Raw genomic sequence first — 23654 nt, 5'->3', positions numbered from 1 at the left:
TAAAAAGAAGGCAGAGGGGAACTGCCAGCCAATTAGATCCAATGGAAATAAACATCATTCATATTCATATATATATATGTGTGTGTGTGTGTGTGAGAGAGAGAGAGAGAAACCTGATCGAGAGAAATTATATTAAAACGCTAGTAATCTTCAGTTAGCTGCTACTGCAGCATGTGATTCAAATCTACAAACTGTTCAAATTTTGCTCTATGGAAAGATTAGCTCTTTTTAAGTGACTAAACAGATACTGATAGCAATTCTTACGCTAACATTACCCAGTGTTCCTCAAACAGTTTACCAAGGACCCCATAAACAATTCAAAATGTCTGTCAAGAAGAAACACAGTGCAAAAACATGATACCTAAATAGAATAATTTGTAACTACACGATAACTGAGATTAGAGCTATTTTTTATTTCTCTTACCAGATTTGGGGCCTTAGCCATCATTTCATGGGACAAGTGAAGCAAACAAAGGATGGCACTCTTTGTGACACCTTTCCCCATGAAAGACATGGCATTTCCTCCCCATTCAACATAAAAAGATGAGATGACCTGGAATGAGGGTGGATAAAACAACAGAAAAATGACATGACAGTTTTGCTTCAATTAATACCTTGATACCTGTAAAGCAAAGTGCAGGTCTGAGCTGCTGACTCCTGCAAAAAAACACATTCTTTACTACACATATGGTTGCCAGGAAGAAATATACAGGCTTTAGCAAATACACCATAATACTGTTTATGAGGGAGTACACCCTATATGGTTAGTACAGGTATACTCAGTTCCCCATACTTCATATGAGAAAACTGAAACTGCTTCTTGCCTTGAAACTTCAGTAACAGAATAGAAAGCTATTTTTAAATATAAAATCATTTGCTTTCTCTGCCTTAATTCATTATATGCAGCAATATGCTTCCGTAGGTTATTTTATATAATGAATATATAATCAATACACACATAATTAATCAATCAATTTATATAATATGTAGAAATTTATTAATCATATCACCGTTGGGATATGTACTGTAAACATTTAGACTTAGCTTAATAATTTAAAAGCCTATGAAAGAGAAACACAACCTGAAGTTGCTACAACATTTTTCTTGTTGATAGTTATACATAAGAAACTCTGTAAGGAAAGATATGAGCAAATGCATGCTCTTCCTGGCATTTCTATCACACACACACACACAGAGAGAGAGAGAGAGAGAGAGAGAGAGAGACCAAGATTCCACCACTGATACTCTGACAAAAATCCTAGCAGTGATCCTGGTAGCAAAATATGATACTGGAGTACAGACCTTGTTTCAAAGCAGAATACTACATGCAGAGGGGCTGTTAAATTAACAGATCCTACCCACAGTGTTTTGTTTCCCAATTACATTAAAGTTAGTATGCAACTCACGTACTTCAAGAAGTCCTGCTAAGTATTTTTTACAAATTGTGAATGACTCCATTGTAACTGAGTATGAACTCCAGCCTGGGAGTGCAGTGACATGAACCATCCCTCTTAATGTTCTTTCCAAAGAAGGTAAGCCATAGAAGTGTGGAGCATCTGTTACTCGTAAATACTGCAAAAGTTTCAGTGCCAGTTCGGTTCGGAAATAGCCAGTAAGTTCTATGTCTTTTCTGCACCAAAAAGAAGATAGATGGTTCTAATATTATACACTAACTAATTGAAAGGATATCCACAAATATTATTTGTATCTATTATTCATACTTCTATCAGGACGGCTAATGCATTTTTAGTTTAAACCAAGAAAGCATCTTTTGTGTGATCCAAAAGGCATGCATTTAGCCACAAACATGTTTTCTTAAGTTCAAGGCACCTTACTTTTCCATACAGCTCTGAATCATTAGTCAAGAAATTCTGTTTTCACGCTGTGTTCCAAGCAACCCTAAAACTCCTCAGAAGATTATACAATGAAAGTATCAGAAACAGAAGACAAATATCTCTCTGATACCATAATACAATATGTAGTAATATATCACATGCAAATTTTGCACAGGATAAATCCCAAACTGAAGATTATCATCAGCCCAAGAGTCTTATCAATAAGAGAAGCATGTTTTTGACTATTTTTGGATTTTTTTTAATGTTCTTTCCATCCTCAGTTAAAGTAAATAGCTGAGCCTAGATTTCAGAAGTTGTTGGATTACAACTCTCAGCATGTCCTACTATTGGGAAGTGGTTGAGGCTGATAGGAATTGCCAACAATGTCATGAAGGGCCACACTTGCCCACTCCTATTCTATATCTTCTCTCCTTATTAAATTTAATTTTAAATTTACTTTAAAAACATATACAGTCGACCCTCTGTATTCATGGATTCAACCATCCATGGTTCAAAAATGTTCACAAAAATAATTAAAAAAGGAAACCTTGATTTTGCCATTTGATATAAGGGACACAATTTTATTATGTCATTGTATATACAGTAATAGGACTTGAGCATCCATGGATCCACCGAGCAGGAGGTCCTGGAGCCAAACCCTGGAGGACAAAGAGGACCCATTGTAGCTCATCTTTTCTGAAAAGAAACTTAATGCAGCTTGCAACAAAAAGATAAAAACAAAAGAAAAACTGATCCATCACAACAAAACTCAATTTGAGGAACTAAAATTCCATAAGCTAGCAGTCTTTAAGTCTCAAGAAGAAAATAAATGGGAATAACATTGACATACCCTTGGAAAGACATTTTCTCAACTAAAGATTTTCTCCAATAATGAGGTGCCTAAAAGTCATGTTTGGATTGAGGTGCAGCAAATCTCAATGAGAAATACATTCAAAAAGTGGGGCCACCTTCAAAACAGTTGCACTCCTTCTTGCCACCTGCTGCACCTCAGAAAAAAATGAGGTTCTGGAACACTTTAAGAATCAAATCTGGATTATACTGATTGCTGTTTTATATGGACAAATCTTTTTACACTATACCTTTCAGTAACAGTCATGAAGCTGACCAGAAGTGTATTAAAGAAAGCAATTAATTCTTTCTGCAATTGTTGTTTGACAGGAATCTTTAGGTCATCTGTTTCATCTTGTATCTGAGATTCTGGCTGCACCACAAGATCCAGTAAAGACTTTTGATTCTGTGAAACGACATCAGAATAGAATGGACAGTTCATTCATTTCCCCTCCCCCCCACACACACAAGATCTGAATATTCAGGTTGTCACTTACAACATAGAGAGTGCTATATCAAACCACAAACAAGAGGAAAAACTATATTATTATTATTATTATTATTATTATTATTATTATTATTATTAATATTCCGCTTAATCTCAGGGAATCCAAGCGGATTACAGCAGTAAAATTACATACAATTAAAAGAGAAATGCATTAAAAATTCCAAAATCCCGCAACCCTCTCCCCAGCATAAAAACACAATGGAGTCCTAAAAAGAGATTAAACCCAAAAAAAAAGAAAAATTAAAAACATTAATGTACAAACACACTAAAATGAGATTAAAATTTTTTCAGGTGGAGTCCGGGTAGGGTAAAGGATAAAAGATGGAGGATAAAGAGAGGTTGGGAGGCAGGTCAACAAGGATGTTCTAGTCTGGAAAGGCCTGCTGGAAGAAATCCGTCTTAATAGCCTTCTTAAAGGTTTCCAAGGTGGTAATCTGATGGAACTCATCCGGCAGGTCGTTCCAGAGTCTATTTAGGCACACATTTGCTTAGCAAATTATCAACAATAAATTGTATTACAAAACTGAATAATTAAATAATGTTCTCCAAAGCCTTCTTTTGCATAAGTTTCAAATGGCCACTAGTTTTATCCTAGGTAGTGGAACCTCCCTAGAAGAGACTGGGCAGATTTATAGAGTGATGTCTCACTAGAAACATAATGGGCCTTTCAAGTTGATTTTTTTTTTCTTTTTGTGAAACGAATACACATTTATGTCTCATTCAATGCAAGAGTCCTATGCATCTTTCTCAGGGTAGCAATCCTGCAGGACATGGCTCACATTTCTCACAAGTTAAAAAAATTAGCATTTTGTTGCTGTGAAAACCTGATCTATTTCCTGTGCTTCTGGGTTTTTGTGACAGTGTTTGCAGCAAGCTTATTTTTAAGCCTTGTGTTACGGCTTTGACAATATCCTTCTCTGTTCTCTGGATTCCATATCTCTGTTTATAGCTCAGATTCCTTGAACAAGTTCTCAAGAGGTTTTCCTACTCTTCTTTCCTGCTTCTGATAGGTGTTGGAGTGACCACCTGTACAAGTTGTGCACCTGATATGTCAGCATTTTATTTTAGAGCAGAAACTATTAACAAGAATTCTCTTGTAGGATCACATAACAGCATGACTGGTCAAAAGGTATTCCTGAGGCTTCATGGAGATTCCATGTGGCCCTGAGTTCCTCTGGATTCCCCTAAACCACCATTGAATGGTCTCTCCTGGAGCCACTGGAGCCAGGCAGCTTCTTGAATTGTTTGAACTACAAAATCCCATTTCTCAAAACCAGAAATTGATTTCACTCATTTCTGTAGCTTCCCCTTCCCCAGTTTTGACATTACATGTTCCCCAGGGCATAAATTTGGCCCTTGGACCTGCTGCTGTTGTCCATCTCTGCAGTAGATGTTTATTTCATCAGCCAAGCCTTAAGTCCCACTGTCAGTTGGAGAATGAGATTAGATGGATCAATTATCTAGAATAAGTAAGTTCAGATGCTCAATTCCATGCCTAAACAAAGCCAGGAGGGAAAATGTGAACATATGGGTACCAAGGATGTTTCTTTCATGATTAACAGTGGGAAATACCTGTCTTACCTCTGTTACCAGCTCTTGCTAATTATGAAGAAAAGCCTCCTTTAAAAAAAATATGTGCTAATCAGTGCCTTACATGCTTCAGGACTATATCCAGGATCCATTTTAGGTGTGTTACTTCCGATGTACTTTTCTGTTCTTTAAGCAGCTTGTTTAGAAAATTTATAACATCAACTAGGAGTTTTTCATCCTCTGAAGAAGCTGGAAGTACCTGAAGAAACCTTAAGCATAAAAAAAATAATTTCTTGTTATCATGAGACAGCATACCTCACTGGAAAATAAATAATGTTGGGAAAAGGAGATGGCAGTAGGAAAAAAGGAAGACCACGTTACATCTCTTATTCATAGAGTCACCATAAGCTAAGGAAATACCTGGACCAAATAGGCTGGCAAAAAGGTTCACAGTTAAAAAGGGAGGAGCAAACAGGGATCCAAAGACATCAGTAGAGCATGAGCATCAGTTGCCCTCCTATGGCTCTGATTAAGCAGAGGAAAAGAGGAAAGCATGTAGCTTAAGGAATTAAATCTCATATCTGATATAATTTTGTATAGTAGACATTTTGAACAGAGAAATATGTACAAGAGCAGTTTCATGTGTTTTGCAGCATCTTGTTCCACACACCATCAGCCAGTCAATTTGAAACCTCTCTCACCTCTTTTCTGCTAGGCACAGATGGGTTTACTACTTTCAAAGGTATTTGTTCTAGAGGCAAATATTTAAGAAGACTCCAAATAGACTGGATATCTTTGAAAGTTTCAAAGCCAAATCTACTGTGACAGATGGCTTTGTAGCCAGTTATGCATCTTGCACTTACACACTGACCTGCTTAATGCTGTTTGCCAAGCCAAGCACTTCAAAGTGGCCCCACAAGAGCCACTACTGCACATTAATACCAGTCTGTCATTCAGAATATAAAAATTCATTGTTGTGACAGCATCCCTAACTTCCCTGTGGGACACTGCTTGAATGATGGAATTAAGACAATCTTGCAGTCCGCTGGTTGTGTGTGTTATCTTCAGTGTAATAAGATCCTCTGAGGACAGCTTGAATGTGTCTACAAATCTGAAATAAAAGAGGAAATAAAATGATAATTAAGCATGATTTTTTTAAAAAAAGAAGGAACTAAATGAAGCAATTGATGTTTGTTATTCCTTCCTTTATTAAATAAAATGTTAGCATTATGTCAGTTTTGGAACTTTGGGCTAAATATATATATTCTGGTTTTTAAAAGATGGGTATCCATTTATTATTCTATCAATGATTTTTGTTTTTGTTTTTTAATGCTAACTATTATTAAAACTATTCACTATAGTACAGTATTAATGAGAGCTCAGAATATAGAATCAATATCAAATGAAAGAGGTGGACAGCTATCTTAGGCTATATGCTAGAACAAGGGCAGAGTTTTTTGTCTAACCTCATACAAATTCATTTATACTCTAGCTGGGTTTCAGCCATGTCTAGGGGAATTGGCCATTGCTTTCCTAACTATTCCGATAAGAGAGTGATGTGATGAGCAGTTGAAGGGCGCCTCCATGAGGATGCAGGTTAGATAGTGTTGAAATGTGTGTAGTGTGCCAGGAACCATTATTCAGCACTCTGCATGGAGCAAACAGGCCAGTCCCTGTACCAGAGATTAAATGGTCATAAATCAGACATTAGGAATAGGAATACAAGAAACCGGTGGCAAAAAATTTCAATCTCCCTGGGCATTCATAAACAAGTTTATTGAATAGCCCGAGGGCCATTTCAAAATACTCAAAACGTAGTAATACTACAATGCCACAGACATATATATAAAATGTTATTATAGTGCACTAAGTGCAAACCCTGGGCATTCCATTTCAGACCTCAGAACAGCAGTCCTTGAACAAAAGAACTATAAAGGAAGATTGGAAAAAGAAAAAGTAGAATTGAAATTGCCTCACTACAGTCTATCAGCAATGGGTTGAATAAAGATTATTGTTTCACTATAATCTTTGGCACACTACACACATTTCAGCACTATCTAACTCCATCCTCATGGGGGTGCCCTTGACCTGTTCATCACATCACTTTGTTTCACACACGAATCTATTCTCCTCATCTCTGCCTTTGTCCACCAATGACCATAGTTAAAACTGGACTTGCCACTTCATTTTCATACACAAAGGCTTTTGAATTTGAATTGACATTCTCACACACTAATGGCATATATAGCCCTGTCCCTGGCTTTCCACTCTGCCAAGTGCATCTGAGGAAGTAAACTTAAGTCTATGAATGCTCATGCTGCCAACTTCTTTCTTTTAATTAGGGCCTGAACAGATGGCTCCTTTGGAGCGGCTTGCCACCGCTCCCTTGAGCACTGGATCAGGGCCACAGCAACTGCACACTGCAGCTCCGATTCGGCGGTTTGCTGGCTCAAAAAGAAGCAGCAAAATGCTGCTCTTTTTTGAGCTGGCAAAAAGCTGCTCTTGCCACCGCCACAGCATTTTTGCTCTGTTTCTTCAGCGCAGCATGTATAAACGTGCACCGCAGAAGCATACCCACGTCGCCTGCCATCTAGTCAGGCAGGTGGCATGATGGCATCTTGGGGGTGGAGTTGGGACGTGCAGTTGCCACGTCCTCACTCCACCCTGATGCTGGCTCATAGTTCCAGTCTGTTCAGCCCCTTAGTCTAAAAGGTACTACAAGATCTCTTTACATACTGCTGAATGGTGAATGAACACTTATGCAAATTCCATTGATTTTATGGGTCTTCTCTAGACATAGAAGCCATAGCATGATATGCACACATGAGGTAGAAAGACACAATTCGCAATATGGGAATTTCTTCATTATAGACATAAAGGTTATATTCTTTATCTACAGAACAGTATTTATTGTTTTCTGTAATGTGGCTGACAATCAGCCGTCTAGATATTTTGGCCTACAAGATCTAGCAGGCCAAGCCAAAAGTAAAAAAAGATGATAGGCTGCAGATCAACATCTAAAAACCTGCATGATTCCCATCTCTGCTGCCAACAGCTAATATAAAAAGGAAATGGACAGTTTCCTGCAATCAAACCCATGATACTTCTATGTTCAGGAGTAACAATTTCCTGGCAGGCACAGGAAACCTGGTTAACCACTGTTGGCACTTGGTGACATTTACTGTTTCTTTTTACTTAGACCAGTGGTCCATGACTGTGTTTGGAAATAAGCTTGAAGAATCACTCCCTGTATCCTGACAGAAAAACAGCCACAAAGGGGCCACTGAGAAGGAAAAGGGGGGCACCCACCCACCCACCCACCCAATGTTTTGAACATCAGCTCCCATAGTCCCTCACCACTGATAATTTTATGAAAAAATGTAGTCTAAAACATCTATAAGTCACTAGGGTACTTCAGATTATGAACTGTAGTATAGTAAATTAACAACACATAATAGTTAAAACAAGCTCTTTGAACAAGAAATAAAAATCCTGCTTCAAATTCTAGTATACGTAAGGGGATTCAAAGGGTTATGAAACTTACTCTTTGGTTTCCATCTCATAATTAGTGAGTTTTAGTAGGTTATCAGTTCCACCAAACCAAGACAAGTTCCAAGCCATTTTAAGCATGTCCGACACATGTTTAGAGGCCCATAATTCACATGAAAATGGTAAGACCACTGAGTTTGGACTCACAGCATGATGGGAAGAGACTCTGATAGGTAGATGATATCTTTAGAGAGAAAGAGAGAAATATTTAATTTTAAATATTAAAAATTGTTACCTCAAAATCTTTAAATTTGTTATAATAACTGCTGCTTGTTTGTTTGTTTGTTTTTCCGTTTATATTCTAATGTTACATCAGAGGTGCACAACATGCAGCCCAGGGGCCGGATGCGGCCTGCCAAATAAGTTCTTCAGCCACAAAAAGAATATTTTAGAATACAGTGGACCCTTGTTATACACTGGGGTTTGGTTCCAAGATCCCCCATGGATAACAAAATCCCCATTAAATATAATGACATAGCAAAATGGTGTCCCTTATAAAAAATGGAAAATCAACGTTTGATATTTGAAATTTATACTTTTTTTGAACATTTTCACACCATGGATGCTTGAATCCTTGTATAATAAATCCATGTATAAGGAGAGACGACTGTAATATTCAAATTTTATATTGTGTGCTTCTGAAAAAACTTGACAATATAAAGACATTTACTTTCCCTTGTAAAGAGCAGCTTGATAGTTCTATGCAACTTAAACATCAGAAACTAATATATAATCCTTATCACTCAAATTGTACACTAGAACCAAAGGCTGCCTAAAACCAAAAATGTTACAACACATAAAAATGTATAAATGTAGGGTACATCACAATTCCCAGGGAAATTAAATAGTGGAGAAGTCAAGGACTTCTCTATATAGGCATGCTGTATATCCATATGAACTTTTTGTTCTACAACGTGATGACAGAACAAATTAAATGCTTTCATTCCTGAAGGTCAGTTTCAGCAAAAGACCAAAGAGAAGGCAAGCTATTTAGGGTCTTTTATATAGAACAAAACCAGTACCTTGGAAATATGTTCAGTACACAACAGGATGGCAAGTGAAAGAACTAGAGCTTGGGCGCAATGCAAGCAAAGGAGATGGGATTTATTCTGTCTTTGTATGAATATATTTGTTTGTACAGTATTGGTATGAACATGTTTTACAATATATAGACTAATAAAATTTATTTTAAAAAGAACTATATATATATATATATATATATATATATATATATATGAGACTCTGACTAGCACAGCATTGATGCTAAATGTTTGTTATAGATATTAAAAAGAGAAATTTACCGTCTCACAATAGCAACAGGCAAGCTAAAAGGAGGAGTGTTATAAGGATCACAGGAAAAAGAATCAGCCCTATAAAAAAGAAAAAACATGCATCAAAAAATACTATATGAACTAATCATAAGTGAGTACCTTAAAATGTCATATTACTTCAGTTTATAAATTCTCTATGCATATTACCAAATGCACAGTGATATGAAAATTTGCAGTCTTAGCTTTGTGGCTAAGCAGATGGATCAGGATAGTATGGGCTGAGCCAATGCAATTCTGGCCCCAGTGCTTACCCAGGTTAGTCCCCAGGTCAGTGTGGGGATGGGTAGGTGTTTACACACATCTCCACATCAGCCCAAGACCAGATACCGGTGTGCACTCCTTACCTTGTTGTTGCTGATACAGAGATGCCCTCTGCTGCCAAATCTGATGTAAAAATGGGCCCCTGGCTGTACCCACATGGCCAGGTGCTCATTTCTATGTCAGACATGACAACTGGGGGCTTCTCAGTACCAGCGACAGCATGGCAAGCTAAGGAGCACAGGGGGTGCACACAAACAGATGGGGGTTTCTGCAGAGTTTCCAGGAAAACTCTGCAGTAAACCAGGACTCAAACTGACTCAGGGTCAAAATTGTTTACCAAGGGATAGAGCTGGATCCACCACATACGTGCCCAGTCTAACAGGATCTGGGTCAATTTTGAACTGGACAACACCAGGTTGGGAAAACACGGGGTTTGGGGTCTGCGTGGACAACCCTGTCATCCAATGAGGCTAAAGTGGCTAAAGGGCTAAAAATTCTCCAACTCTACTGGTTACAAAAGACATAAGTCAGGCCACTGACAGATAGATAGCAAGCTGACCAGAAGAAAAAGTTTCATTCTCAAATCCCCTCCAAGTCATAGAGTCAACCAGTAAAGTAGACTGGATCCCATCCCAGTTACTAAAACATAGTCAGCCACACCCATAACATGTAGATGCCAGCCAGAAAATGTAGCAGGGTCTTTTCCTCCTTTTTTCTATTTCCATATATAGGCAACAACATAAAAAGGAGTAACGGGGTGCTTAGCACTTCTTCTTTTTTAAGGTAAAAGTTTCAACTTTGACAAGTTTGTCTAGTCATGTCCGACTGTAGGGGGCGGTGCTCATTTCCGTTACTAAGCCAAAGAACTACCATTGTCAAAGCCAACTTTTGTGGCCAGGATGACTGCATGGAACACTGCTATTTTCCCACCTAAGTAATAGCTGTTTATCTTTTACATGCTTTTACATGCTTTTGAACTGCTAAATTGGCAGAAGCGGGGACTAGTTGCAGGAGCTCACTCTGTCCCACAGTGCTTGGGTCTTGAACTGCCAACTGGCTGACCTTGCAATTGTCAGAGTCAGCGTCTTAACCACCAAGTCACCATGTTCCACTGCGACTTATTATATTACCAAAAATATTTAAATGATTCACTATATTAACAATCATTTTAACATATTCACCCATTTTTATATCATTTTATCATCTTTTTTCAGGGTGGGGTGAAATAATGGCACACAAGGGTGCAAAACAAATTTATTTTACTGAAAAATCAAAAAATGAATATTAAGAATAGTACCCCTGGAGCTGATATCATTAAATTATTTAAAATAATTGTATTATTTCTAACTGCAGTATTATCTCTATTTACGATATACAAAATTATCTTTGACAACTTATTTGACACACAAGCTCAAACTGGATTATACCAATATGAGATCAAAATATCTGGCAGTGGTTTCAAAGGCTGCCACTGATTTCATTGGCCCTTCTTAAGAAGTAAAATTGTACCAGCTGGAGAAATGTTGAATTCAGCCTGTAAGACCTTTAACCTAATGCAAATAAAACATATAGTTGAGCTTGGATTGCATTTTAGAAAGCCTCTTATAATTCGGTTTTTAACACTAATGCATTTCAGCTTATTAAAAGTCTTGGTGAAGATATCACCCCATTCATAGCCTTATGAATACTACATGTATAGTCTTCCCTCAATTTTTGTGGGGGTTAGGGGAATAGGATCCCCTCCAAGGTAGAAAAACTGCAAATATAGAGTGCCTTTTAAAAAAAAACTGAGAAAGCACTGCTCTAGGAATTGCGGGTCTCACCGCATGTTTCTGTGGTCAACCTCTGGCAGACGTTGGCCACAGAATCACACTGGGGAAACTACAAATGCCTAGAGAGAACATATTTTTAAGCTGCATATAGGGCAGCAGAAGAAGTGGTGGCAAATACAACAATCAGTGAATAATCAACTCTGCAAAAATGCTTAACCTGCAAATGTGGAGGAACAACTATGATATTAATGGCATGATCTCTATAGCACTATGGTAAGGGATAGGACATTGCACATGTTCCTAATCATACTAGCTGTGATATATATATATATATATATATATATATATATATATATATATATATATCAGAAATGTGTATGTGTGCACACATGCATGCATACTCATACCAGACACAAATTTAAGTTTCACTTATAATTTATATTTTTCTGAGCTGTAGCAATGAAGCATTAAAGGGAAGCAACGAAGCATTAAATCAATCACCACAGGTTAACCTACCACATTTCTTTTCTTGCTGCTTCATCAAATAATAGTAGACAAAGTAACGCTGCTACTTCACTCACAACAGCACTATAATCTTGAAATATCAAGGCAACTAAATAAAGAACACAGGAATTTATTTCTATCCCAAGCATTATAAACACCAGGTAATAAAATGAAACAGAAATGAGAGACTGATATTTAAGTATATACCATCAACTCTGCAATAAAACAGATTTAAGAAAGACATTTAAATACAAAAAGTGATCTATTAAATATACTAAACCAGTTCTAAATAATCCCTGAAAAGATTATTACTAACTAAATTAGTAAAACTTGTTAGGGTTATCTTCTCCTTAAACATCTAATCCAGAGCAGGAAAGAGTAGAATACATGTGCTACTGTAACCAGGACCTCTGGAAAAATCCTGTAGAAACAAACAGGACTAAAAGTTGGTGGCTCTTTTCCAAACAGAAGATTGTTTCCACTAACGTGTACTGATTTGTGATGTGGGGTAAAGGACAAGGGAGGAGGATAAGCTGTCTGAGGATGGACTTCTCTGTCAGGTCAGCTGAGAGCTCAGTTGCTTTCCATTTTTTCTAATTAAGTAAACACTTCAGCAAATAACAGAACAAGAAAAGTGCAGCTTTATAAGCAGTTTTCCTAAAAAGCCAATATCTCAATCTGGGCTTTGGATTCTTTTAATGTACCAGTAAGGCCTGATTAAACTGAGGCTGTCATATGTTGGACATATCATGAGGCAGTAGGGAAAAAATCCACTATTGGTGGATTAATTCAATCAAGGAAGCCATAGCCCTGAGTTTGCAATTCCTCAGCAGGTCAGCTGATGACCCAGACTCTGGAGATATCTCATTCACAGGGTTGCCATAAGCCAAACCTGACTTGATGACCACCACCACCAAAGATCAACTACAATTTTTAAGCCACTTTTATGAAGTTACCTCTAAATAACATAAACAAGACAGAAGGTTGATTGGCCAATGACAGCCGCTTAACTGGATCTGCATAGACAAGTTTCCGTAAGAGGGTAAGACATGGCAACATCATACAATCCATAATCTGTTGAAAGAGGAAATGTTTTTGTCAGTTAGACATTGCTTAGACAATAAGCATAATATGGGGAAATCCCATTTTTCCATTCTCCGTTTGGGCTTCTTTGGGATAGATATTCTCTAAGAGATGGATCTGAGAAGGATTTCAAAAAGTGTGCTTAGTCATCCTTCATCTCTTTTCTGTAGATTTACCTGTTTATGATCCCAGATTTAAAGGAACCAATACTAATTTATATTAACATTTGATCATCCACTTGCAAAAACATATGAGTAATGAAAAGACTTTAGAATACATATTTCAATTTTTCTTTCATTTTAGTCCTTTGGGCAATTTCTCCCTCTGCAAAACCCACAAAGGTTAATACAGATGAAAACTTGAAAAGGCATTAAACAACTAATCCTAATTGAGAAATAGATTGTAAAATGCATTTTTTCTTCTTGCTGGTATAGAAAATCAGTGCAAGCAGGATGTGTCCTGGCTGTATGCAAGTATAGTATCACAGGATACCTCTTGCTGAAGAAAGTATTGGGAAAAAAAGCTCACACTCCCAGACTTCGTTCACTTCAGAACAAAGAAACAGATGTTTAACAGCACACCATATTAAAAAAGGTCTCCCTCTAAATTTTCTGAATCTTTATCTGAATTAATAAAAGCCTCATACATCATTAACTCAATTCAGGCTCCATACTAAACCATGATACTTGTTTCATATTTGTGTTAAACAGTTGTGTGAAACACACTGCTTTCTTACATCCAAACTATCTTTTATGGAATTTCATACTGCTAATATATCTTAGTCTGAGGATACATTTAAATATTTTTTTAAATCCAAATTTTCCTACATGTATCTTAACACCAGGCTTGGACAGTGTATACCTAATGTTAAATTACAATTCATCAAATGAGAAATAATAAGAAAAGGCTTGGACTTACACACCCTACAAAAAGATGCAAGGAGGGAGGAATAAACCAGGATTCAAGTTTACCCTAGATGATTTGTGGCTTGTGATACATGTAAACCAGGAATCATTTATGTCATATAAATGTTTACATTAAACCAGAAAGGTTTAACCTAATCTATAAAATAAATTCTGGATTGTTTGGCAACTGATAATAGTTTAGTTTTTTGTGGGTTCATCGGGCTATGTGGCCATGTTCTAGAAGAAAATCTTCTAGAACATGGCCACATAGCCTGAAAAATCCACAAATAACTATGGATGCCAGCCATGAAAGCCTTCGACTTCACATTGATAATAGTTTGCTTTTAACCTATAACTGCTTTGAAGGTAACAAGTCAAAAAGAGAATAAAATGAATTTGAGTCCTATATCTTCCTAAACATTGAAGATAGTGTTGATCTCAAGAAAGGGAGAAAGCGAGGACTGTCTCCTCCACAGTTGCTCTCTTTGTGTGGATAGAGTTAAAAATCTTCTACATGTTTGGCTTCAGCATGCTCACTCTGGTCTTCAGTGGTTCCAGATTGTATGGAGAGCATGCATGTGGACAACAGATGGCTGTCCACATGAAAATATTGTCAATGGAGGGGGCAAAGCCATCAGGCATCCTCTGCACATGCGTTCCAGTTAACCTTATCTTAAATGCTTGAATAGGGGTCAGTTTGTTCTTCTTCCCAATAACAACAAAAGAAGAGATAGGAGGGAGAATCTCAGTGCTTCACACAAGTTCCATTCTGTTCATCCACAGTGCAAATAATGCTATATTCATTTAGCTGTACATGTGAAGGTAGTTGATGTATTTCAATCCCACAAAAAACCTAATTACAGTAATTAAATGAAAATTATCTACGAACAATACAGAAAGGTGAACTTTGGAGGAGCTGTTTGACATTACTACTGGGATTATGTTGTAACTGCAAGTTCTTTGACTTGGGTTTAGAACTACATCCATTGGCTACTTAATGTTATAAACTGAATGAGAATTTAACTTCAGTTGAACTGCATGTATTTAATCACAATGTTGAAATAAGAGCCAAGTAACTCTCTTCTTTTTACTTATCAAGCAAAAGCTTGAAATTGGCTAAATGTACAATTGCATTATTTGTAGAGTACAGCTGCATATATGGAGTATCAAGTATTTAATTCCTAGCCAAAATAATTTTACAAAACACATGAGCATCTGAAATGAAAAAAGTGAGAAAACAGTTGCACCCTACTATTGACATGGATTACCTTGCCATCCTGGTCAATACATTCACCACAATAGGCAAGTATTTTGTCTATTGCACCCAGCTTTTTAATAATGTCATGCATTTTAGAATCTGAAATAAGAAATAAGAAATAAGTTCTGTGTGTGAAGAAATATATGTACAAGCAATAATACAATGGATTCTGAACTAATTTATCTAATTTATGGCTAATAAGTATCTCCCTTCCCAGTAAGAATTAAACCAGGAATCAATGTTGGGCAGGGAGTACCCACTTAGAGTTTCCCCCACCCAATAATGTTAGTACATAATGACACCTCATGCTCTTTTAATAAAAACACTCTCTTTGTTTGAATACTGAGAATTCTTTACCTTGCATAATTACAGCTAATTGTTCAGCAGCAGACTTTCTCAAAACTAGATCAATTGTGTCAGAAATAAAGATCTCATATAACTTTTCAACTGTCTCGGCCTAAAAAGAAAATAAATGCATATTGTTACTCATCTGACTTCATTTATTGCCTCTGGGGAAAGGAGCACTACTAATTCTGTTAAAAAGCTTCTCTGTTTACCTTAAAAACAGATTCTCTTGCATCACCTAGCTTGAGTTCAATAGGCTTTTCCACAATAAGTATATTAGGAATGCTGGAAAGGACACTGCCATGGAGTAGTGGGCGCTTTAGGTTCCCCTTTTCTTCAACCGTAAGATGAAACATTAAGTGTTTGAGTGCCATGGAACGGACTCTAGAGAAACAAAGAGTATGATTTCATTTTTCCCTGGAAAAATCTTCCTCCTTTTCAGTGAAATTTTAAATATCCAGATGTACAAAATTCAGAGATTCTCTGCACCAGTTCATATCTTTTTCCAAATCAAGGCCTACATTCAATTGCTAATCCCAATCTGAGTAGAGCCACTGAATGGGAATTACATATATGTGAAGTTAACATTCAGCAATTAATTCTATTTGGTTGAATTACTTTGTAATTAGTAATTAGTAATAAATAGCAACCTACTTTTGTTGGAACGAACAATTGCATTCATGCCAGAATATTTTCACTGTATACCATCTGTAACTCTTCCCTGCTTTATGTTGTCTGACATCTTAGAAATCTAGTCAATTATGTATTTCTGGTTTGTGATCAAAATAAATTGGTTCATTTATTCAGTCAGTCACTTATTACTGATAAAGATTTGGGTCAGGATCCAACTGAGTACTTATGCTAGACTGCACAGCATAAAACTCCACAGCAAAATTATTTCAATTCCTAAACTCTGTGTAACAAACAAACAACGATGATACAGATAAACCTTCTAAAACAGAAATTATCCTGTTTACTCACAATGGCTTCCTTGAAAAGAGAAGGCGCAGTGCAGCCCTGAGTCTAGCAGTTCTTGGCAGGATCCCTTCTTTTTCAGCAGTTGTTTCACTCAGTGTGAGGATACAGTTCCCCAGACGTTCTTCTGTGTCAGCATAACCCTAAGTATATGTTTAAAAATATGCACAGAGCTTTTAAAAGAGACAAATACCATTTTTCCTGGGAAAGGTAAATTAAAAGCATTAATTGATAAGTGGAAGTTAACTCATCAAACTGAACTAATCGGTGACTGACAAAAAGCACCCACAACTACAAACTACTGCTGCACCAAATTTGGGCAAGGCGCAGTGTTTGTTGCAAAAGTTCTAATCTCGGGAGATGAGAAACCATTACTTAAAATCTTTTGTCAGCTTCGTATGTTCCACATACCAGTTCATGGTCACATGGTCTTCTATCTCAGTGCTACTTTAGAGGACACTGTGGAAGTCCTATAGAATCATAGAATCGTAGAGTTGGAAGAGACCACAAGGGCCATCCAGTCTAACCCCCTCATCAATCATCCTGTTATATACCACTGTCATTGTCCACAAGCAAGTTATAGCAAAACACTCATTACAGTCCACATTCCATGGACTAATGGAGACAGGCAAATGTATTTGAGGTCTTAAATATTCCCTTAGCTCAGCACAATTATTCACACATCCATAAATTAGCTGAGAATTTCAGTTGAGATACTTTGAACAATAATTTTATACATATTTTTCCTCACATTTCTTGCTAGTTCATTAAAAAAAAATCAAACAATTGTCTCCCAAATCATGACTGCTAAGAATTTAGGCTAACAGTTCATATTAATATCAATAAATGAATAATGAATAATATATAACTAAATAATAATAATCTTAATAATACGGTAAGTAATGCCAGGTAAGCTATTTCCTCTTTTATAAAGCCCAATGCTAGAGAGTTCACCAATATTCAATATTCAGACTATTCAACAAGCAAGAATACTGATCATTACTCTGTTTCTTTTTTGCCTGGTTTTCAATGTTTATTTATTTTTCACTGTTGTGCAATGTCTGTGCTGCTTCTATTGGCAAAGCAATTACACTTAGTTCTAGATAAACTGTGTTTTGAGATGCTGAGATTACCTGAAGAACTGGAACAACAGGACAGAGGGCCTCAATAAACTTGTTCCAGGTCACTACTGTCATCATCAATCGTCCCTGAAGAAGATACATCAGTATGAACATGGCAGCTGAGCGTACCTGTTTTAATGAGAGAAGATAAGATAGTGCAATAAGGAATAGCCAAACCAATTTGTTGATGTCAGAGAGGTAAATTAGCCTTGCAACTTTATCCCAGATGGTTTGAGATTTTAAAAAGGCGCACCACTCCAGTGTCTGGCATCCTGAAACTCTACCATGAATCTACTCCCTGTAGCAGCAAACCTTTTATTCTGTTGTAAAATACATACAACTACTAACACATATCAGCCACTGAAACACTCCAAAACCTGCTGCAATTCTTTGAATGCATAACAAAAATGCATTGCATTGAAGTCATTACAGCTTACTTTTGAGTGTCCAGGAAGTAGAGCCACAAAAGTGAATTTGGTACAAGGCAGTAATAAAAGGCAATAACAACCACTTAACTCACATAAGATATAATGTATTAGATACAGTACCTCATTTTGGGAGTCTTGAAGGCCAAAACTACAGATTTCATAGAGAAGTTTGGGATGAAGCAAGAAATGTATTCCATAGCTAACTGAAGAGATAGGCTTAATGGCATTATGAATGCCTAAACATTCCTAGAAAGAAGATGGCAGCATTAATTAAAATGGAGCATTATGGCCTGGGCTACACACTACTCTATATTACAATATTAAAAAAAATGAAGAGTTAAAAAGAAGAAAAAACTGAAGAAGCTACAAGTCATTTCAAATGCTAACCTTAACAAATTTGAGGCAGGAGCGATAGCTTTCTGTTCGTATGTTTGACATAGGATGGGACAACAGATGGAGAAGCACCTTCTGACTCTCAGCCTGCAGCACTGGGTTCGCTTGGGCAGACTTCCAACTATAAACAGAAACAATTCAGTACAGAAGACAACACTAACTGCTTTCAGACATGGGCAGCCATCTCTTTAAACTTTGGAATGCAGATTTTTTCCTAGCAGGAGCACCTCAGAGATTATGACTAATTCAATAATTTGCTCATTTCTGTCATTATTTTGTTAACTGGTAGAGTTGCAATTCTGAGTTCACTTACTGGTAGGTATGATCCAAAGGCCCTTTCTTCTAAAGAAACATGTTTGGGCGTAAACACATTATAGGGTAACCTTTTGCAGTAATATATATCACATGTATATCCATCACATTGTATAAATAATAAGTCATTTACTTTAAAAAATGATTATGTTTATTGTGATGAAAGAACAACTCAAATTGAGTAAATAGTCCCACAATCCCTTGTTAGCATTTTAACAAGAAGATTTTGTTTTAAAAAAGAAAAAAGTAATCAAAAATGTCACATACTCACATATCTGAGCAAATATTGATGAATTCCTGAAGAAAATTAAAGTACTGATGGTATGGAAGACTTTTTAAGGCCTGTTCTGCTAGCTCCAGTAAATCAATAAAATTCTTTTCTCCCTTTAAGAAGAAAGGCACACAGTTACGCACAGTATATGAAAGTAGAAAACACACACATATAAGATACATCTGCAATACAATTTTACAAATATATATATAATCTGATAGAGATATTATGTCATTGTACAAGGCCAGCTATACTATTCATCAAAAGGAGCAGGCAACCTGGGCAGCAGATTTGGAATGTTGTGAAACAAACAGCAAAAAGTTGAATATTTTATTTGCTATTGGACGTTTACTGCCAGGAGAGCGGACATGTGCTTGTGGCATTTTCTCCCTTGTGTTCCAAAATACGTATCCTAGCACTGGGTATTATCCATGTTGACCAGGGGAAAGGGACTGCTTGACTCCTTCAGGCAGCAAAATGTCTTAGGAGGATGCAAGTATCCTTCAAATAATTTCAATAAGCTACACACCTTGCAGTATGAGTCCATGGAAAGATCAGAGCTGAGTTAGCACAATTAACAGATCTTGTCAGTTTGCTTTTGACCAACTAGGTGATTTTGGGGCATTGACAAAAAATGATGAGGCACCTAAGTGCTTTTGAGAACGTTGCAGCAGCTAAGCAGCATACATTGCAGTTTGCTACAAATGGACACTGCCCACTGTAGTCATATATGTTTGTTACATCTTGCAAATTAGCCCTGTTGGAAACAGGGCCAGCTTGTAAATTGTAGCAAGCACATCTGAAATCAAAAGAACGTGCTGATATTTTTCCTAGCAAAAGCACTGCATGTGAAAACAAAATCAAGTTATTTTTCCTCCACAAGAAGTCATACCCCTATCCAAACACACCCCATGACCTCAAGAGAAAGACTTCGACAAAAACAAAACAAAACACAGTCCTCTGGCCTCTTGATTTTATATTGGGCCTCTAGTGAAAAACACCTTTTAACAGAAAGCTAGTGTCCTGTTACCCTTTTCAATGACATGCACAAAGATACATGAACACTACAAACTTTTTACATCTATAAATATTGATTTACTCAGTATTGTTTCCCACCTCTTTGCGGACATCCATCATGAAGTTACAGGAACACTCAATGGAATAGGCAGCTTCTGCAGCTTGTTTATAAATACTGTAATTTTCTGAATTCATTTGCTCCAAATAAGCTACAACAGATTCGTGAATATTTGGATATTCCAAAGAGAATGGCATGTCGATAGAAATTTCAAATAAGGCAATCAGTAAACTCTCTGGTAAAACACTGCTGGCCTTAAGGAAGAAGTGCAGAGGAGAGCAGAGATTATTTGAAAATTAGTATAAATTTTAAAATATTTCATCATTTCTCAATAGTTTCAACACAGATAACTGTCTCAGAAAGCTATGAAAACTGATTTACCAATCACATTTTATTCAAACTGATAGGCACACTGGAAGTTCCTGTAAAATTTGAGATAAGCTTTGATTCAAAATATCCATAACCCAAATTGGCTGAGACATTCCTGTAACAGACTGTGGCTGTCTTTACTAAACTAGATAATTTGAAGTATTTTGATTTAAAATGCACTGCACGTGAGACTCCCCTTTAAACAGTTCAGATATTTCAAGACAAACATCTCACCTCATGCTGTTATGGAGACAGTTTACCAGGAGAACACAACTTGTACTCCAAATAAATTTCTAAGCACAATTCAAGATAGTGGTTAACTTTCCCCCCCAATACTAGGCCTGGCACATTCTGAAAATTTCATTTATCATATTCCCTACAGTTCATTAATGCAAGCGTTCAAGGTTCCGTCTATCCTATATATGCTTAAGAAGTGGAACTTTTGCAATAATGGTACCCTAATGACTGAATTATGCCCCACTTCCCCCAAAATATGCTCACAGTAGTCCAACATATATAGAATTTGTAATGTAATGATGTTAGGTATTATTATTATTATTATTATTATTATTATTATTATTATTATATAATGGCCATTCTATTCTGAAGACCTTGTCATTAATAGTGTTTTGTGGGTTTTTCGGGCTATGAGGCCGTGTTCTAGAAGAGTTTATTCGGTTCCTGACGTTTCACCAGCAGCTGTAGCTGGCATCTTCAGAAAAAAACTCACAAGCAACTATGGATGCCGGCCATGAAAGCCTTCGACATCACAGCTTGTCATTACTTTGCTTTCTTCTTATTTAACCAGAGCCTCTGTAAGGACAAACACATACCGGTAGGCTATACACTTTAGAAATGTATGAGTGATGACAATGGTAAACAAAGCCCTCAGTCTGGCAAACAACTCTCCATGCACTTAACAGTCCCTTTAATCTGCCTTTGCAGTTATGCCAACAACCATTACCTCAGAATCTTGGTCCCTTGACATTACAAAGCTGCATAAAAATTCAGAGGTTTCCCACCTGCACAGACAACAGCACAGGTGGAAATGATCTGTGTACAATATATACTATACAACGCAGTCCAAAACCTCCTGTAGAGGCACAGTAAACTGATGTATGGTAAACCAAGATGTAAAATTCATCTCTAACCACCAGAGGGCTAACACAACATTTAAGCTACATTTTTATAATTATTTTTCTCTTTATAATGTTGCAAAGACCATGCTTAAAAACAAAGCATAATATAGACATACATCAGTTAACAAGGTAGATGTGTTCCCTTAGTAGAAAATTTGGTGTCTGAGGCAGAAATAACAGGGAAAGAATAAGGATAGGCTCCTACACCACAAAAAAGAAGAGCATGTCAACATGTTTCAACAGACATTTTCTTTAAAATGAATGTGTGTGTGATATGACACAATGAGGTCAGCTAAGTGTTGTATAAATAAACATTCATTTTGGGAGAAAAGTGGGATATAAGTGCAATAAACAAACAAACAACTAAAAACATTTTGAACTTTCTAGAGACCACTAGAAAGCTTCATCTCAAATGAATGAATAGATTTTTGTTTCATAAATCTCTGGTTTTCTCCATTTTTGAGGCCAATCATATACAGTGAGTGGGCCCTTGGTATCCGCTGGAGTTTCCCATTTTATCTAATGGGGTAATAAAATGATATCCCTTACATAAAATGGCAAAATCAAGGTTTGCTTTTTGGAATTAAAGTATTTTTAAAATATGTTCAAGCTGTGGATGCTTTATCACAGATAAAGAATTTGTGGATACAGAGGACTGACTATAGATTTATGTTTTTTTAACATGCTGAGGAACAGGGTAATCTAGTGAGGCAGAGACATCCACTCTCCTCTTTTCCCTGTTTTGCTATTCATACATACTCTATAATTTCTGGAAGCACTGCTATTCACTTTGCCTCGTATTTGTTCTGTACCTTAAAGTCATTTCTGAGAAATGGAAACCCTAAAGTGAACCAAAAGCAAGTGCTTTGAGCATTGTACTATGACTCTGGAGATCAGGGTTCGATTCCCTGCCTAGCTCTGGAAACCTATTTTCCAGATAAAATTGCAGAGATTCGCTCTGATCTAGATTGATACAGCTTCAGTGGTTGTAACCTTGGCTCCTGCTTGTCCAGTATTAATCAATTCTTGGAGAGGTGAAAACCACCACGTGTACTAGACCCTTGCCTTTCCTGGCTTATTAAACAGGCCAGAGAAGGACTCGCGGAGTAGGTAAGGGAAGTGATTAATGTCTCTTTATAGCAAGGCAGGGTCCCAATACACCTGAAGGAGGCTGTAGTAAGACCTCTTTTGAAAAAAACCTTCTCTGGATCCTACCGTACTAGATAATTTCAGACCAGTCTCCAACCTTCCATTTTTGGGCAAGGTGCTGGAACATGTGGTGGCTTCTCAACTCCATGGGTTCCTGGATGAGATGGATTAATTAGATCCATGTCAGTCAGGTTTCATGCCTGGTCATGGGACAGAAAACGCTTTGGTTGCCTTGGTGGATGACCTATGCAGGGAACTGGACAGAAGCGTATCCCTATTGTTTTTGTTGGACCTCTCAGCTGCTTTCGATACCATCAACCATGGTATCCTTCTGAGTCACCTCTCTGGGATGGAGCTTGGAATTACTGTTTTACAGTGGCTCCATTCTTGGAGGGGCACTCTCAGAAGGTGGTGTAGCAATGGGTCTCTCTAAGGGGATTTTGATTAGCTCAATTTATTGGGTGCGCTACAAACAACCCTTTTGGAATAGTTTCCCATTTTTATACAGAAGTTGATGTTTATTCTTGGCCATTGTTCTGTAGGGTCCCTAAGGGTTCAATCATGTCCCCTATGCTTTTTAACATCTACATTGAACCGCTAGGAGAGGTTGTCTAGAGTATGGTGTGTCATGTGTACACTGATGATACCCAGCTCTATCACTCCTTTCCAAGGAAGCTGTTCCTGTCCTAAAC

General features: G+C 37.1%; 1 protein-coding gene across 4 annotated transcripts in view; it reads right to left on the bottom strand.

The window, feature by feature from the left end:
• Positions 1-23654, bottom strand: part of RTTN (rotatin) — a 109605-nt gene that overhangs the window by 62302 nt on the left and 23649 nt on the right. For all 4 annotated transcript variants that reach the window (XM_042463499.1, XM_042463501.1, XM_042463500.1 and 1 more), the window contains exons 12-29: positions 20347-20559; positions 19231-19343; positions 18642-18768; positions 18375-18500; positions 17839-17955; positions 16712-16848; positions 15943-16114; positions 15743-15842; positions 15396-15484; positions 13096-13213; positions 12152-12248; positions 9573-9641; positions 8267-8455; positions 5594-5833; positions 4847-4991; positions 2936-3090; positions 1411-1630; positions 425-553 (exon numbers count right to left, since the gene is read on the bottom strand). In XM_042463499.1, coding sequence (XP_042319433.1) covers positions 425-553; positions 1411-1630; positions 2936-3090; positions 4847-4991; positions 5594-5833; positions 8267-8455; positions 9573-9641; positions 12152-12248; positions 13096-13213; positions 15396-15484; positions 15743-15842; positions 15943-16114; positions 16712-16848; positions 17839-17955; positions 18375-18500; positions 18642-18768; positions 19231-19343; positions 20347-20559 — 2556 coding nt within the window. The remainder of the gene's footprint in view (positions 1-424; positions 554-1410; positions 1631-2935; positions 3091-4846; positions 4992-5593; positions 5834-8266; positions 8456-9572; positions 9642-12151; positions 12249-13095; positions 13214-15395; positions 15485-15742; positions 15843-15942; positions 16115-16711; positions 16849-17838; positions 17956-18374; positions 18501-18641; positions 18769-19230; positions 19344-20346; positions 20560-23654) is intronic.

This window comes from Sceloporus undulatus, chromosome 4, assembly GCF_019175285.1.
Source record: "Sceloporus undulatus isolate JIND9_A2432 ecotype Alabama chromosome 4, SceUnd_v1.1, whole genome shotgun sequence".
Taxonomy (NCBI): Eukaryota; Metazoa; Chordata; class Lepidosauria; order Squamata; family Phrynosomatidae; genus Sceloporus; species Sceloporus undulatus.
This window is presented reverse-complemented; position numbering and strand designations above follow the sequence as displayed.